The 17,193-nt window shown below is 37.1% G+C and overlaps 3 protein-coding genes across 5 annotated transcripts; all 3 read right to left on the bottom strand.

The window, feature by feature from the left end:
* Window positions 1–70: 70 nt before the first annotated feature.
* Window positions 71–4,532, bottom strand: LOC107583049 (5-demethoxyubiquinone hydroxylase, mitochondrial-like). Its single transcript, XM_016269133.1, has 6 exons — window positions 4,339–4,532; window positions 3,783–3,958; window positions 3,503–3,617; window positions 818–957; window positions 533–601; window positions 71–365 (listed from the first exon to the last, which is right to left on the bottom strand). Exons 1-6 carry the CDS (start codon window positions 4,427–4,429, stop codon window positions 288–290), a joined length of 669 nt encoding a protein of 222 aa, XP_016124619.1. The 5' UTR covers window positions 4,430–4,532; the 3' UTR covers window positions 71–287.
* Window positions 4,533–10,057: 5,525 nt separating this feature from the next.
* apnl (actinoporin-like protein) lies at window positions 10,058–12,748 on the bottom strand. Of its 2 annotated transcripts, none has more exons than XM_016269137.1 (3): window positions 12,530–12,748; window positions 11,397–11,528; window positions 10,058–10,940 (listed from the first exon to the last, which is right to left on the bottom strand). In XM_016269137.1, exons 2-3 carry the CDS (start codon window positions 11,498–11,500, stop codon window positions 10,490–10,492), a joined length of 555 nt encoding a protein of 184 aa, XP_016124623.1. In that variant the 5' UTR covers window positions 11,501–11,528; window positions 12,530–12,748; the 3' UTR covers window positions 10,058–10,489. The 2 variants fall into 2 exon arrangements, with proteins under 2 accessions (XP_016124623.1, XP_016124622.1); XM_016269136.1 differs by lacking the exon at window positions 12,530–12,748 and adding an exon at window positions 12,112–12,329.
* Window positions 12,749–13,836: 1,088 nt separating this feature from the next.
* LOC107583052 (bryoporin) lies at window positions 13,837–16,903 on the bottom strand. Of its 2 annotated transcripts, none has more exons than XM_016269139.1 (3): window positions 16,615–16,903; window positions 15,881–15,994; window positions 13,837–14,494 (listed from the first exon to the last, which is right to left on the bottom strand). In XM_016269139.1, the coding sequence occupies exons 2-3, from the start codon at window positions 15,979–15,981 to the stop codon at window positions 14,068–14,070; spliced, it is 528 nt and encodes a 175-aa protein (XP_016124625.1). In that variant the 5' UTR covers window positions 15,982–15,994; window positions 16,615–16,903; the 3' UTR covers window positions 13,837–14,067. The 2 variants fall into 2 exon arrangements, with proteins under 2 accessions (XP_016124625.1, XP_016124624.1); XM_016269138.1 differs by having other exon boundaries at window positions 16,669–16,899.
* Window positions 16,904–17,193: the final 290 nt, after the last annotated feature.

The following is a 17,193-nucleotide window of genomic DNA, read 5'->3' as shown; positions in this document are numbered from 1 at the left end:
AAAATCGCAATAAATAGATTTTAAATATATTTATACTGCTGTGAGAAACACGTCATTACAGATGAAATATGTAATTTCTACAACAGTAGTGCCACTACATTGAAACCATAAAAAATATATATTTTTAACACAGGCTTTATAAATATTCCTCCTACTGGTCACACAAAGAAAACGTCCCAGCCTAAACGTTGGCTGAGTCTATATTACTGTGTTGGGCAGGATGGGATGCTCAAACAAACAGAGCAATGTTTTGGTATTCGGGTAACTTTTAAATACTCTGAAAATATTTAGAGACGCTCTGAGACACAGATTGCAGCTTTGCAGCCCGCCTGTATGATTGCTTTCATCAGCTGATATCCAGGCACCTGCAATAAAGATGCATCATGTGTCAGAAAAACATAAAATGGCAGAGCAAAAACATCTCTGTGGCTCTTGAAAAACAAGTATTTAAATGATTACTGTTATTGAGGATTTGGATCTTAATATTGTAGTTCATGCAAGACATTCTGTCATGGCAATAATTCAGACTTACGGATTCAGCATCATGCTCCAGTCCAGTGTCATGGTGCTCCATTTCATCGTCCCGAAATTCTTTAATCAGCTGACAAAATTTTTTTTTGTGAATAACATTCATAATATTAACATGAATTACATAATCTGCATGAGTGAAAAGAAGAACTTGCAATATTTTAGCGATATTAAAGAAGTTTAAATTTTAAATTCAAGTTTAAATCCTCTAATACATAAGATCTCATAATAATTCTACAGTTTCTTTGTGTGTGAAGTTTGAAGTCCGCCATTTAAGGCTTGTACACACCTGCAGCAGTTCGGTGTACTTCTCAGGATCTTTCTCCATTAGAGTTCTGATCTGACTGTTGTAGTGCTCTGAGATACTCTCCTCTACAGCCACAGTGCAGGCCATCGCCCCTTCCTTTCCCAAGAGAGCAGAGCCAGCACCTGTCCAAAAAACAGACGTTTCACACACCAGACGTGTAAATTTCAGATATGCTATATTTTATTTTAAATTCAATAAAGACTCTTTTTAGTTACAAATAACCCGAGTAGACACTGGAGTTTCACATCGTTTGACCAATGATTTTCCATGACTTTTCCAGTTGTCTGTGATTTTTATTCACGGAATGAAGAAGAATTTTTAAAAATCAATGCATAGAGACTCCACCTAAAGAAGCAATTTCAGTTAAGCATTTTGTTAAAGGAATAGTAAAGGAATAGAAATCTATTTTGATAAATTTAGCATTATATCACTTGCTCACTAATGCATCCTTTGCAGTGAATGGGTGCCGTAAGAATGAGAGTCCAAAAAGCTAATAAAAGCATCACAATAATTCACAAGAAATCCACACGACTCCACTGCAGTGCTGCATGTTTGTGGGAAACCAATCCATCATTAAGATATTTTGTTTGGACAAGCGAGCAAGTGATTTAATGCTAAATTTCTTAAAATCTGTTCAGATGAAGAAACAAACACATCTTGGATGGCCTCAGGGTGAGTACATTTTGTTTTGGGTGAACTACTCCTTTAATTTCTATAACTTTTCCATGCTTTAAAATTAATATTTTTCTACCCTAATATTTACAGGTTTTCTATAACAAGGGGAACTTTATACAGCCCATATGTTTTTTTCTGCATTCTTGAGAAACATTATATATATATTAGGGCTGTCAGTCGATTAAAATGTTTAATCTAATTAATTACATTTGTCGATTAATTAATCTAATTAATCTCAAATTACATTTGGCAGTGAAAATACCCCCAAAAGATTATTTAATGCTATTTTTGTGTTAAATGAGAAAAAATTAAGTAGACATTATAGATTGTAGCTTTAGAAAGGAATATTTTATTTATTCAACATAAACTATGAAACATAAAAGAAGATAATTTGAGTAACATCTGTTTTAGTTTCGTTCATGCAGTGGAAGTCATTGGTAACCAAAACAGCTTTGTTACCAACAGTCTTCAAAATACCTTCTTTTATTCTCCACAAAATTAAAGTAAGTCATTCAGGTTTGAGTAAATGATGGCATTATTAAAGTTTTTTTGGGGTGAACTATTCCTTTAAAGGGGTCATATGATGCTGCTAAAAAGAACATTCTTTTGTGTATTTGGTGTAATGAAATGTGTTTATGCGGTTTAAGGTTAAAAAAACACATTCTTTTCCACATACTGTACATTATTGTTTCTCCTCTATGCCCCGCCTTTCTGAAACGTGTTGATTTTTACAAAGCTCATCGGTCTGAAAAAGCGAGGTGTGCTCTGATTGGCCAGCTATCCAGTGCGTTGTGATTGGCTGAATACCTCAAGCGTGCGACAGAAATGTTACGCCCCTCAAAATATTGTGATGCCTGCGGCAACCACATGTGACGACTCCGGGCTGGACTCCGCTTCGTCCACGGTGAAAGCCGATCCGGCGATCCACAGCGCGAAGTTGCAAAAATAAAGAATAATCGGTTATCGGTATCGGCCAAAATTTTCATATCGGTGCATCCCTAAACTTTACTGATCTTCTTTATGCACCAAGAGCTTGTAACACTCCAAAGAGAAAGGAAAAATTGAAATCGCATCATATGACCCCTTTAAAGATTTTTTTCCCTATCTTTTCTTTTTTTAATGAAATAATACTCTAAATAAGAAACTAAAACTGCCAGCAGGTGGCGGTAAATGCCTTTATGAGTCTTTCATTCGATTCGTTCAAACGGCTGATTCATTCAGGAATGAGGTAAACGGCTCTCTCTACGAATGGGTCTTTGAATAATTGATTCACGCGATTCGTTCAAAACGCGGATTCATTCAGAAACTAAACACTGCTGTGTTGCTCGGAGACGCACAACAATTCTGCTGTGGCTTTTTTAAGTAATATTTTTGTTGGCAAAACGGAGCAAAAACAGACAATATTGTGTTTAAAAAAGAACACAATATTAACTTATTATTTACTGAACCGTTGTGTAAAATCACATTTGCTCTCGTGGTATCCGGACACATTTGCTCTCGTGTAATATTGCTCTTGCTGCTTGTGTGATATCGCTTATCATGATATAAATAGGAGACAAAAACTCATACAGGAGCATTTTTGCCCCAATATCTTGAATTTTAGGCCATAATTGCATTTATGAAGTTATTGCCCTGCATCATAATTGTCAACTGTATGAAATGTAAGATGACGTACAGATCTGGGGGCGGGGACAGTGTGTTAACTGCATTAAAATATTTTAATCACGTTATTTTTCATAACTAAACTGACAGCCCTAATATATATATTTGCATATATATATGCAAAAGTCTCTAAGTGCCGTCTGAAATTTTCATGCAAAATTAGCATTTTTATCAGGCTCCTATGTTTAGATTCAGTAATTTTACACTAAAGGTCCTTTTCTATGCAATTAAAGTGAAATAACTGAACAACTGAACACACACACACACACACACACACACACACATATATATACTGTATATATATATAAATACTGTAAAGGTCACACTTACCAAGAGCAAATCCTGCTATGTTCCACAGCGGAAGCAAGAGGGTCGGACGCACTCTGTTCTCAGCCAGTATCTCATTAAACTTTCTCAGGTGCTGCTTCTCTTGATCCCACATTTCCTTAATTGATATATCATCACATTGAATGCCTAGTTCCATATTACATCAGACCTCACTGAACACTGTTCTTTCTAAACAAACTTATATAACAACCCTCCCAAATGTGATATAGGGAAATGGTAATCTTTGTGTAATAATTGCCAGTTTTGGTTTATGGAGTGATACCTGAATGAGTGGACTGATTTGTGTATGGCCAAGAACAGCCATCTGACCAGCATAGATTCGGTTGGCACCATATTCTCCTGCATGGTCCACTCTCATCATCCTGTGAAGCATGGCTTTTTCTTCTTCATCATTGGTGGGAGGCAATACAACATATCCCCTTATACAGGACACAACAGCTGAAAGTCACACAAACAAGCAATGGTAAGCGAGTAACTTGCCACAGAAAGAACATTCTTGGTGTGTTCACACAAACACACATGCAGTTTGTTTTAATATACAGAAGCTCTGAGCACTTAAATATATTATATATACAAGAAATGACATTATAAAAATAAATATCTACCATAATAAACATCACACATTTGCCAAATATCGCACAATTTGGCAAACATAAATATAACATACATTGTAAACATGCAAGTTCATTTGGTCTGCATTTCAAGTAGAAATTCTGAAAACTACGAGTTTGTGGGTGTAATTTCTATACAAAGAAATGTAATGTAATGTGTAACGTTAGTCATAAGGGCAGTTATGAAACTGTCTCGGTAACACTTACATTTGTGATTTGTACAAAGTTGACCCGCTGTCGGTAATAATGGCTGTTTAGAATCACGAAGCAAAAGCTGAGGTCTGACAAACCTGTGCATGTTTGCAATTGTTTTTGATAACGGAAAAATCGATAAATGTCACTGAAAGGATCTAGGTGGGCGGCATCGCACGCATAACGTTTACTAAACACTGTAGACGGCGCTTGAATATTGCGTCAATGACTGGTGTTATGATAAACTTTACCTTCGCGCTTAGGTAAGACATTTATTTCGCAAATGTCTCACCAAATGTAAAATAAAACTGAGCTGATATATGAAATAAATATATGGAATTTATTGTATATTATAAAATATATATTGAATAAATAACAATTTAGGCAATCGTTTTAACACGTGACTTGTTTTGTACTATAACAAGTCACGTGTTAAAACGATTGAATAAATAAGTAATTCAATATGCCGAATAATACAGGTACATGCCAATTATTTAGTTCCTTGTGGGGTTGTAGCTGACTCCTGTGTACGTGCCCAAACTTTGTTGGTAGTCTAAATGCTTAACCAACAAGTAGCCTAATGCTATAATTTTTTGTTGTTGTTGTTAAAGCTACTAATCTTTTAATAATAGTATAGAGAATGAGGAGTCACAGATTTACTATTCTGTTGGTGAAAACAAGATGTGTATTACGGTGACGCATTGCTGCCGCACACATATTATAAGATGTTTTCTCGTTAAAACGACATCTTTTCTCGTTAAAACGACCGAAATACGAAAAAAGAAATAAAAGAGATTTTCTTTGAAAAGATGTCGTTATTACGAGAAAAGCTGTTGTTTTAACGAGAAAAGATGTCGTTATTACGAGAAAAGCTGTTGTTTTAACGAGAAAAGATGTCGTTATTACTTGAAAAGATGTCGTTATTACGAGAAAAGCTGTTGTTTTAACGAGAAAAGATGTCGTTATTACGAGAAAAGATGGCGTTGAAAAGATGTCGTTTTAACGAGAAAAGCTGTCGTTTTAACGAGAAAAGCTGTCGTTTTAACGAGAAAAGCTGTCGTTTTAACGAGAAAAGCTGTCGTTTTAACGAGAAAAGCTGTCGTTTTAACGAGAAAAGCTGTCGTTTTAACGAGAAAAGCTGTCGTTTTAACGAGAAAAGCTGTCGTTTTAACGAGAAAAGCTGTCGTTTTAACGAGAAAAGCTGTCGTTTTAACGAGAAAAGCTGTCGTTTTAACGAGAAAAGCTGTCGTTTTAACGAGAAAAGCTGTCGTTTTAACGAGAAAAGCTGTCGTTTTAACGAGAAAAGCTGTCGTTTTAACGAGAAAAGCTGTCGTTTTAACGAGAAAAGCTGTCGTTTTAACGAGAAAAGCTGTCGTTTTAACGAGAAAAGCTGTCGTTTTAACGAGAAAAGCTGTCGTTTTAACGAGAAAAGCTGTCGTTTTAACGAGAAAAGCTGTCGTTTTAACGAGAAAAGCTGTCGTTTTAACGAGAAAAGCTGTCGTTTTAACGAGAAAAGCTGTCGTTTTAACGAGAAAACATCTCGTTATTACGACATAATTGAGTGGAAAAAATAATATGTGTGCGGCAGCAATGCGTCACCGTAGTGTATGAAGCAATGGAACAGATAATTTATTTTGCTGTATTGTACAGCGCATGTATATCTGGAACATGGTAGATGGTACTCTGCTGGATTTGTTGATATTCTTGTTTGTGTAGGAGATGCTGTCATTCTGGACACAACCGAGTGGGCGTCTGCTGGTGGGGGTTGACACAGCACCTACAGCGCGTCTGAATGCTGCCATCGCTGAGATCAGAGAACAGTATGGAGGCCTGCTGCCCAAGAACCACTGAAAAACTGAAGCACAGTTCAAATATGCGGTTAAAATTTTTTAAAGCAAACACAAGTACACACACACATTGACTCGCTTCTGTCTTTTTCTCTTTTACTCTTCCCTTTTGTGAGCAAAAGATAGTTGAATGTTAAACTGAAAGCTTTCCTGTCCATTTTATTTAGATGAAATTAATTGTATTTATTTTTATCTTATACATGGCTCTTAACAGCTCATAGCATATTGCATGAGTCACTTTACCTCATCCCTCCACACAGTGGCACTCTCACACAGCAAATCTTCTTATTCTGCTGACTCCACGAAGGAGCATAGGGCCTCTAGCAAATAGCAGCAGTAAACGCCATTGAATTGTGATTTACCAATATTGATCTATTTTCAGACTCAAAATGAAATGCATTTTTCTTGTGCAACCGGCCTTGTGGAAGTTTCTGCTAAAAAAATGTTGAATGGTTTAACCATTTTTGAGTTTAGATTCCCAGGGAATGTAATAAAATGTGTATTTTGAATGCAGTGTCGAGGCCTGTTCATAGGAAGATGACTATGACTATAAAGTTTTAATAATCATTCTCATTATGTGAGAACGGGGAAGTCCAAACCTCAGCTGTAATGACAAAGGCACAGAGGAATGATATCAATGGAATCCCTTTCGGAACTATTTTTTCCAATGGATGAACAACAAAAGCATTGACCGCCAATCTGAATTTATTCACCTTTTAATAGGGTGACCATACGTGCTATTTTCCCAGGACGCGTCCTGGCCAGGATTTCTATATTGCCTAAAATATCTTGGTTTTGGCTTTGTTTGCGTGTGCAGACAGATCGGTGTATGACATCAAAATACCATACAGACAGTTCCTTATGCTTTCAAAATGCTCTCAAGGTATTTTGATGTCATACACCGATCGGTCTGCACACGCAAACAAAGCCAAAACCTAGATATTTTAGGCAATATAGAAATCCTGGCCAGGACGCGTCCTGGGAAAATGGCACGTATGGTCACCCTACCTTTTAAGAGCTTGAGCATTTAAGCGTCAGATTACATAACAATTAACATCTCACTGATATCGAGTAAGGTGACTTCTTGGACTTCTCACTGTGATCCAGAGTTGGGGTACTCAATGTCGGACTCTGAATCAAGTCCGGACTTGAGTCCCATTAACCCTTCGCTGGGCATTTGATTGACAGGCGATCTGACCAATCATAACTCAGAATCTGCCATTTTCTCCAACAAGCAAACCAGACAGGAGAGGAGATTAACTTTGGTGGACTTGAGCTTGAAAAGTGGTGTGCATTGATGTCTTTCCACGGTTAAAACAAGATAGCTTCTGATGTTCGTTCAGGTTTATTTTGTGCTATTACTAGTAAAGAGGAAGACATGATGGGTCCTAATGCCGCTTGAACTGAGGTGCTACAGTGATCTGAAACGACACATTGAAGAGCCACAAAATGGATTTTATTGTTTGAATTTCTTAGAAAATTACAATTTGAAAGCTGAGACATTGTTTCATACCAAAAGTTACCTGCTCTGTCTTGTCTGTCGGTGTGTTGTCAGTTTTCTCTTTGCTCCGCAATGTATTTTTCACTGCATGAGAACATGATGTGTGGTGTGAGAGTGCATGGCTTGTCGGACTCAGCAACAGTAACTAAGGAGGGCGGGTGTTTGCAAAGGGTCAGTTATGAATGAACTTATACTTGTCATGCTTTCTGGTAAATTTGTACTCAAACTTGACATGGACTCTTGACATTTCGGACTAAATCATTCTGAGTACAGTCAAGTCCAGGTTATGTATAACATGAAAGATGTAATATTTAACAACATAAATTTAAGATAAGACATTAGTAAACTTCTCCAACTCCAACTCGATTGGTTAAAGACTTGGACTCGACTTTGACACAACAAAATGGACTAAGACACTACTATGATCTTGAATTCACATCACTGCACCTTCTGCAGTTGAATCAGTTCATTACTGATCTTGTGCACTGATCTGAAAAGTGAAAACCCTCAAATTAGCTCTAACTCTTGCACTTCCCACATTTTAGGACAACCTTTGCCCAATTCCCTCCTCAGATGGTTTACTTTATGTGTGTCCTTTCACAAATGACCACTTCTCCTTGTGAGAGCTCTAGTGACCAAACAGCTTGTCCTCCAAATGGAAATCAAAAATAGAAATGGGAAACAATTTTGGTTCCCAGAGCAGACAGAAAAATAGTCACAAACAAAATTTCACACCTTTAAGAGCCCTCCAAAAATATATACTGTAATATAATGGAATATTTCCAATTCATGTGTTGCTTGTTTTTGTCCGTATTTTCTGAAAATTTATTTTTGAATGCCCGTCAATGGAAAAAAGAAAGAAAGATGCTTTTTGGCATCTATTTACTGGCGTAATGACATCTACCAGCAGAGACTCGTTTGAAGATAACCAGCCTAAGAGCCCTCCAAAAATATATACTGTAATATAATGGAATATTTCCAATTCATGTGTTGCTTGTTTTTGTCCGTATTTTCTGAAAATTTATTTTTGAATGCCCGTCAATGGAAAAAAGAAAGAAAGATGCTTTTTGGCATCTATTTACTATCGTAATGACATCTACCAGCAGAGACTCGTTTGAAGATAACCAGCCAAAACTTGACTCCTTGTCTCAAACAAACAGCAATGTTTGCACAGAACAGTAGCGTTTAGACTTTTTGGGAAAAAGTGTGAACTCTGTGAACTTTGATCTAGCTCAGTTTAAATATGCTAAAACATATTTTAAGATTGCACACCTTTAAGTACAGGTGCAAATTTATTTGGCATGTGTGTCAATATTAATTGCCATTTCCCAGTGGCGTGCACAGACATGCATACACACGCTCAAATGCACAAATACACAACAGCGTAAGCAAAATGGGGAATATTTCCCTCGCAGTGCAAAATAAATACACCAGGGAAAGAAAAGAATACTGCTTCAAGCTCAAGTATGAGGGAAATCCACACACCTAACTTAAGATACCCACTGTAGCATCAGAAAAGCACTTGCCATCTGTTTACAGCAGTTCTCCACCATCCTATTACATTGTGCAATAATGCTCCAGGGATATCTGTTAAAAAACTGACGTTTAGCCTGTATTATGTATGGCTTTCCATGCAAATGTCACAGCACATAGAGAAATAAACCTTTGGTCATTGCTCTTATTTGGTGATAGTGGGGCTGTAGTATTAAGAATGGATTGAGAAGCAATTTACTCCATTGAATTAAGGTTTTAGAACAGACTTGTTTTTATTTTTGATGTTGGTAATAGTGCTGCAGTCTTCTGAGGTGTGCTCTCTACAAATTTTGCTCTTTGACCTTGATGACTGGTTTGTTAAATCAATTGTTAAATTGTTAAGTTTAAGTGTGTTAAATCGATATCGGTTCTGTCCGGATTTGGGCAAGTAGTAATAGTTGCTTGTAAAACCTTTAATTTTCCAATTACAGTTCCATTTCTTAATGATAAATTAGCATTGATGTTTCTGATTGGGAACTGTGAGTATTGAGTAAGCTGGAGAGACATTATTCAGTGCCTACTGAAGGAGTTATTCAGGACAAGAGGAGTTTAAAGATGTAAAATGTGCTCTGCCAGTTCTTTGATGCTGTGATTCATTCTTTATATCTTCGTCTCTGTCTTTCGGTTCCCATGGTTCAGCTGCCCTCTTTAGGCATTAGGAATTTCCAAATACATATTGCAAAATATTTACACAGGACCATTTCCAGCTTACGGCAAACAACCTCGGTTCTCATTCGAGATTTTGAATACACCAATACATACAGCACCAAGCCTTCAAGGCTCAGTAAAAAGGCAGAGGAATTACTACGAAATTGCAGATACATATTTATTTGAAAATACCTCAGCAGTGGCAGTCAGTACAGATAGTATTTATTGTTCACAGGGATCTCTGCCCTGATGAGGGAGCAAAAGAATCACCAAGAAGATGGTTCGACTGAATAACAACACAATGGCTGCCTGATATGATAGTGGATTTAGCCTGCAGGAAGCATAAGCAGACGGTAAACACACATCTGAGGCGTTCTTCTGACAGAAAAAGCAAACAGTTTAAAGTGTGGGATATTACAGAGGTATTAGATCCAGTTTAAACACTCTCAGATCATTTTACAGAGTTCAAATTACCCTAAAGAGCTGGCAAGGAAGCTAAAAAAGAAATGGTGCTAGATTCATTACACTGGTAAATGTGTAAGCAAACATTTTTGATACAGGTGATAACATATAAGGGCATGTAAAAAAAGTTACTATATTATTTTGATTTGGTAAAATGGCAGACTGGTTTATATGTTTAGCAAACCTGCTGACTCAAAGGAGCCAGCAGCTTGTCCCACACCTCCAGTTTTATGATAGCCCTGCCTAAAGGACACATGGTGGCCCTTACGTCCAGAGATTTTCCCTCAAAGTTAATGCCTGACCCATTGGCCTCCTCCCTCACAAAGCCCTGTGGGTTCTTTTGATAGTACATTTCTTTATAAAGGGCCTGGTCACACTCCTTTCCTTTCGGGTAGATGCCTAGTGCAAACCAATTCTTATACAGATTGTAGTCCCAGGGGACAGAAAACATGACGGCCAGGGTCTCAATGTAGTCATTTCTGCTTCGCTCGAACAGGTCGTAGGTCATAACCCCTACGCTGCCGGTGGCCTGAGCACTGGTCTTGCTGAAGGTGCAGACTTCGGTCTTGAGGGGGCGCACTGTCGGCTGAGGTGGATTGGAGGTTTCACCACTCTCAAGATAGATCCTGTGGGATTTATATGCATGAATCATACACAAGCATGCACACATTTATTGCTACACAAAATGCACATTTTAGTTCACCACCCCAAATTCAAATTCTGTAATCGTTTTTTCACCATAATGTTGTTCCACACGTATGCCTTCTTTCTTCATTGGAACACTAATGATATTTTAAAGAATTGTTATTTTTGCCCATACAATTAAATGAAAGTACAGTAAATGGGGTCCAAAATAACATTTCATGCAAAAAAAAAAAAACATTTCCTTAGAAGAAGGTAAGTCATACAGGTTTGGAAAGACATGAGGGTGAATAAATGATAACAGAATTTCCATCTTAATACATTTTATACTTCTTTCCTTAAATGGATACATACATGTTACAGATATAGAAGTTTAGATACAAAGTTTTAGTTTTGAACGCTTGGTTTAACATTAGTTTTGCTTCTGGTTGTAGTCTCACTTTGGGTTGAGGAGGCAGTAGTTGTTCGTCAGGTTGGTGATCTCTATGGTGGCGTGTCTCTTGCTGCTCACGTTGGCAGCGGCAGCCTCAGCAGACTCAGTCATGATGGTTCACGATAGATCTGATTGACGGCTGAAACGGAGAGAAGTAGAGAGGAGAGGGATGGTGTGAGAAAAGAAGTCTGTACCTCAAAGTAAAAAGCAGTGGAAATGCAGTTTTGTTTACACTGCAGGGCAGCAGCGAAAATACAATAACTTTTCTGTGATAAAACGTTTGCTGTCATAAGTTAATCGTCCTCTATTTAAACTGCTGTGCTGAATCAGTGTTAAATTCAGGTCTTATTACTGAAAAAGATTCTGTACTGTCTGGTCTGTGCATACACTTAAATATAAAACATAGAAGCATTAGATTAAGTTCACATAGCTCTTCGCAAGTTCACTTCTGCCCCTCTTTTATTACCATTGTCAATGTTAACTAGTGAATAAACAGGGTCACAGTAATTACACGCAGAGACCCCACTTCAAAAACCATTGTGCATCTAGCAATCTTCAATTTTATAATGCACTGCTTTTAAAAGAAGCAAAGAGTGTGAAATAGAGTTGCTCAAGTGTCCATAACTGAATAAACTATCTTGCTATGTTATAATTTTAATATGGAAATAAAAATATACATTAGCATTTAGTTTTGATTATTAAGTAGGAGAATGAAGTCTTACCGCTGTGGTACTCCGGAGTGTGTGTGTTGCTCAGTAACAGTGCGTTCTGAAAGAGACACTGCGTTTTTACTTTGTCCCTTTCCAAGTCTTCATGATCAGCAACAAGAACAGTACATACCCACCTGCAAAAGCATGCTTACTCAAATTTAGTGTACACCCTCTTTACACAAACATGGAGACACACTCTCACACACATAACAGCTCAAGAGGCATCAGTGACATTGGTGGGAAAATGCTTGGAACAGTTCCACACCCAAAACTGGTGCACTGCTTTTAAAAGAAGCAAAGAGTGTGAAATAGAGTTGCTCAAGTGTCCATAACTGAATAAACTATCTTGCTATGTTATAATTTTAATATGGAAATAAAAGTATACATTAGCATTTAGTTTTGATTATTAAGTAGGAGAATGAAGTCTTACCGCTGTGGTACTCCGGAGTGTGTGTGTTGCTCAGTAACAGTGCGTTCTGAAAGAGTCACTGCGTTTTTACTTTGTCCCTTTCCAAGTCTTCATGATCAGCAACAAGAACAGTACATACCCACCTGCAAAAGCATGCTTACTCAAATTTAGTGTACACCCTCTTTACACAAACATGGAGACACACTCTCACACACATAACAGCTCAAGAGGCATCAGTGACATTGGTGGGAAAATGCTTGGAACAGTTCCACACCCAAAACTGGTTGTTATAGATTTGTTAGACCAGAACAGTGAAGTTGCATGTACAGATCTGTCTCGGAAATTACTAAATTTTTAAGGGGTTATGCAAGCTCAGATTCAAACAAGTAGGTATGGCAACATTTACAGGAATACGTTTTAGGTGCGGTTTCCTGATAATTAGTAATAATTAGTCTTTGTAGTGTTTAGTACACTAACAATAGTATTTTGAAACAGTTTGGATGGGAATGTTTGTTCTGTTATGTGTTTTGAATAATGACAGAATGAGCCTAGAAATATGCTCACTTCCTTTCATATTTTATTTTAGATATTTTTATGGGCTTTTTTTTTTTGCATTTTTTATAGATAGGACAATAGAGACGAGACGACAGGAAAGCACTCGAGATGGGAATCGAACTCGGGTCACCGTGAGCGCAGTTACGCTGTATGTCGATGCACTAACCAGGCTATTGGTGCCGACTTCATTTCATAATTTTAAAAAGAATACTTTTTTTGTGCCACAGAATGTAGTTTTAAGAGTTTTTAGGTGAGAATGTACTTGTTTAGATTTCAAATATGTGGTTTGTTAATAAAGATAACGTCTGTTTGAAAATCACAGCCATGCCAATATACAGCCATGTTGCACATCTACTCATGTGATATTGCTCATATAAGTTAACATTTGTTCATGGTTCATGATTTAAAATTGCTTAATATTACATTTCATTTGATGTTTATTATAAGAAATGTATGTGAAAAGCAAAGGGCAGCTTGTAGAGCATGATGCTACAGCAATAACATGTTTATGGACTTGATTCCCCGGGAGTGCATAAATGTATGTATACTTTATTAAATATATTTATGAATTGATGTATACTAATGTATATTTTATGAGTGCAACAAGTTTCTTTAAATAGAAGCGTCAGCCAAAATATCACCTCACTGTGTATATATATATATATATATATATTTATATGTATTTATATATATATATATATATATATATATATATATATATGTATATGTATGTATTTATGTATATGTAGTGCAGACACAGAACCAAACATAAGTATTCAAAACAGTCTTTTTATTTAGACACATTTTGAGATTTACAATCAGAAAACTGGGCAGCATGAATGCAGGTATTAATACAGACATCAAAAAGTTGCATCAACATTTGAAAGCACAATGGCCTGTGCATTATGACATTTAATATGCGTATGATGTTTAAGATTATAAAAAGTATATGGAAAAAGTATTTTATTCATATGTGTTACTGTCAGACAAAATGTGTTTATTGTTTAGCCCATCTTGTCATAGACCTCTAGCTTAATAATAGCCTTGCCCACAGTAGACATGGTGGCCCTTAAATCTATTTTCTTTCCTTTGTGGATGATTCCAGTTCCCCCCGCATCTGCACGGGTGAACTGGCTGAAGTCCTTCCCCTCATACATGTGCTTGTACAGGGCCTTGTCACATCCACGGCTGCTCTCAAACAACCCGATGCCCATCACATTCTTGTAGAGGTGGTAGTCGAAGGGGATAGAGAACAGAACGGCCATACGCTCAGTGCACATACGGTTCTGCATGTGGAAGAGGTCATAGGTCAAGATGCCCACAGCTCCGGTGGCAGTGTTGTCATCCTTAGTGAATGAGCAAACCTCGGTCTTGGTGGTGCGGATGGTGGGTTGAGGTGGATGGTAACTGAACCCACTGGACATGTACACTCTGAGAGAAGATTATAGTTGACATTGGTCAATAATATTTTAAAGATATGTACAACTACAATAAATAACATTGAGTAAATAAAAGGAATTTGCCCAAAAATTATGTGATCAGCAAGTCATAGTAATGTTTTTTCATTACTTTAACTCATCAAAATAATTTAAAGCTGCAGTATGTAACTTTTTTTTTGGTTAAAAATGATCTGAAATCAATATTTGAGCAAGTACATAACCAGCCAGTGTTCAAAACTATCGCCTTACTTTAGCCCGATTCACAAAAGTCAGCTTATAATAATGTTTTCTAATTTGAGTGGTACGGGAAGGTTTTCGTGGGAAATTTGAGCATGGCACTGCGTCATTACGTCACGTCTGTAAACATAAAGAAGTTGTCCCGGCTATTAGGCTATCGCATGTGAGGATCCTGCAGGTGGCTGATCGTTTATAGCCTTTTCTCACAGCAGCCAGAATAATTAAATGTATCATTTTGATGGTGGATTGTAATCCATAAAGGATTATGTGTTTATGAAACACATGTGAATGAAATTAAATTATATTGCCGTTTTAAATGTGCTTCTGATTACAGATAGCCTGGGATTACCCAAGATGTGTATTTTAAAGAAAACCAGTTCGAAGGGAGCATAATTTGCTTTTTGGGTTAAAATAATTTCTTAATATGAAATTCGAATGGTATGACAATTAGAGTTTAGACTGTAGTACAGAAACTGAAATCTACTCGCTAATACACACTATACTCATAGTCACGCAATGTTGATGTTGTTAACATTAATAAATTGAGAATAAAGTATAACAATAATAATTTGAACGGTTTGATGTGATATGAGCTAACCGATCTTTAGATTAAATCACCATATAGCGTTATTTATTGTAATGCTTTTTTCCTCAGTTGGTCAGAACAAACATTGCAGACTTGTTCAGATGACAATATACGGTGAAAATACATATTTGGGTCATATTCCAAGACATAGGCGAGAATCTGTGATTCCTAAGTAACGTTATAGTAGCCACACCGATGCGGTGACTGACTGCCATACATGCTCTTCAAAACATTAGATTCATCCTCGCTGGAGCAGTGCCGACTCACAACCCACGTGAGCTAGATAATTCCGCAAACAGCTGGAATTCCAGGTTTTCAAACAGAGATGGCAACAAAGAGGCAAAACTTACGGACTGCAGCTTTAACCAATTTCAACTTCATTTTTACATGTTATACATGTTAAGTAGTTTTTTACAGTGTACAATTTACCAAAATATAACTCTTAAAGTCACTACTCTTAATTTTTAACAGCATTTTTAAAGAGTTTTATCACTCACTAAACAGATTTTGCCAGTAACTTCATTTAAATAATTGTAAATGTAATTTTCTCCTTACTTTGGATTGATAAGGCAGTAAGTGCTGCTAACATTGGTGATCTCCACTGTACAGTTCCTATTAGTGTTTATAGTTGCTGACACGGCTTCTGCGTTCTGCATGTTGGCACTGCTTCTGTGGGGGTCATGAAAGAGGAAAAATTATTTTGAAAAGGAAATTGCTTTCAGCAAAGTACTAAAGGGACAGTGCATGTAAAAAATATGTATATATATGCTTTTTTTCCCCTATACAATGAAAGTGGATGAAGACCAGCTGTCGTCACTGTTCACTTACATTGTATTTAAAAATGCAACTTGGATATTCTGCTACATAATTATTCTTTTAAAGCAAATGGATTGTATAGCAAACCCAGCATTCTAATCAAATACATTTGATTGACATGCAGCTCAACATTTACACACAAATCAAGGCATAGCCTAATCTGTCTTCTTGTCAGAAACTAGCCGGTAAATGTGACAGCAGGTAGACAGATGAGTGTTTTCTACAGTTTTAGCACAGGCGCTAAAAGATCTCTAATAACAGGCCTGACAGCACGGCAGAATATGGAAAGCCACTTGCGGGCTCCATATGGCTCAGAGAACTAAACTGTTAGCAGAGACAAACAGTGAAGCAGTGAACTGAGACTCATGACATGCACCAGCAGACACAAGCAACGAGACTTTTCACCATCGTTAAAATGCAGATGAATTAAGAGTTAATGCTCATTTCTGTATTTGAGGTAAAAGCTTTTTTACCTTTTGTTTTTGTAGCGCACACATGGAACTGGTTAAGAAGTACCTGAAAGTTACCTGCTAGTAAGAGAGATTGCTGCTGCTGAGAGAATTGAGGGTTTGCTGCTCCTCTGTTTCAGCGTAGATGAACAAAGTGGTGGGTGAATGACAGAAACACTAGTAGACACACAAACACCTGCTTGACAAACACAGGCGTGTCCCCTTCTTTTCCCTCCAATGCTGACAGGAAAAAAAAAATAACGGCAGAAACATTTGTGGGAGAGTTTGATGGGAGTTGACGCAGTTAGACTGACTAACTGATTGCATAAATCTTCATCCACAAAGCACCATTTACAGAATTCATGGGCACACAGCCAATAAAAATGCCCAGAAAACTACATCATGACAAGAGGCATCTTGCAACGAAAACAAACAAATGACTAATTCTGCAACAATTCATATTTTAGTAGGTAGATTATGGACTCAGTGCTAATGAAAACATGACATAATGAGAGATGCCTTGTTGGTTACAGCGCAAATATTGAACTTAAAATGAATGATGAAAAGTACCAAATCCACCAACGCCTAAAACCTTTGTGAAAA

Source organism: Sinocyclocheilus grahami, unplaced genomic scaffold (genome assembly GCF_001515645.1).
Source record: "Sinocyclocheilus grahami isolate Dianchi unplaced genomic scaffold, SAMN03320097.WGS_v1.1 scaffold49.1, whole genome shotgun sequence".
NCBI lineage: Eukaryota > Metazoa > Chordata > Actinopteri > Cypriniformes > Cyprinidae > Sinocyclocheilus > Sinocyclocheilus grahami.
Note: the sequence above shows the minus strand (reverse complement) of the source record. Positions and strands in the feature narration are given on the sequence as shown.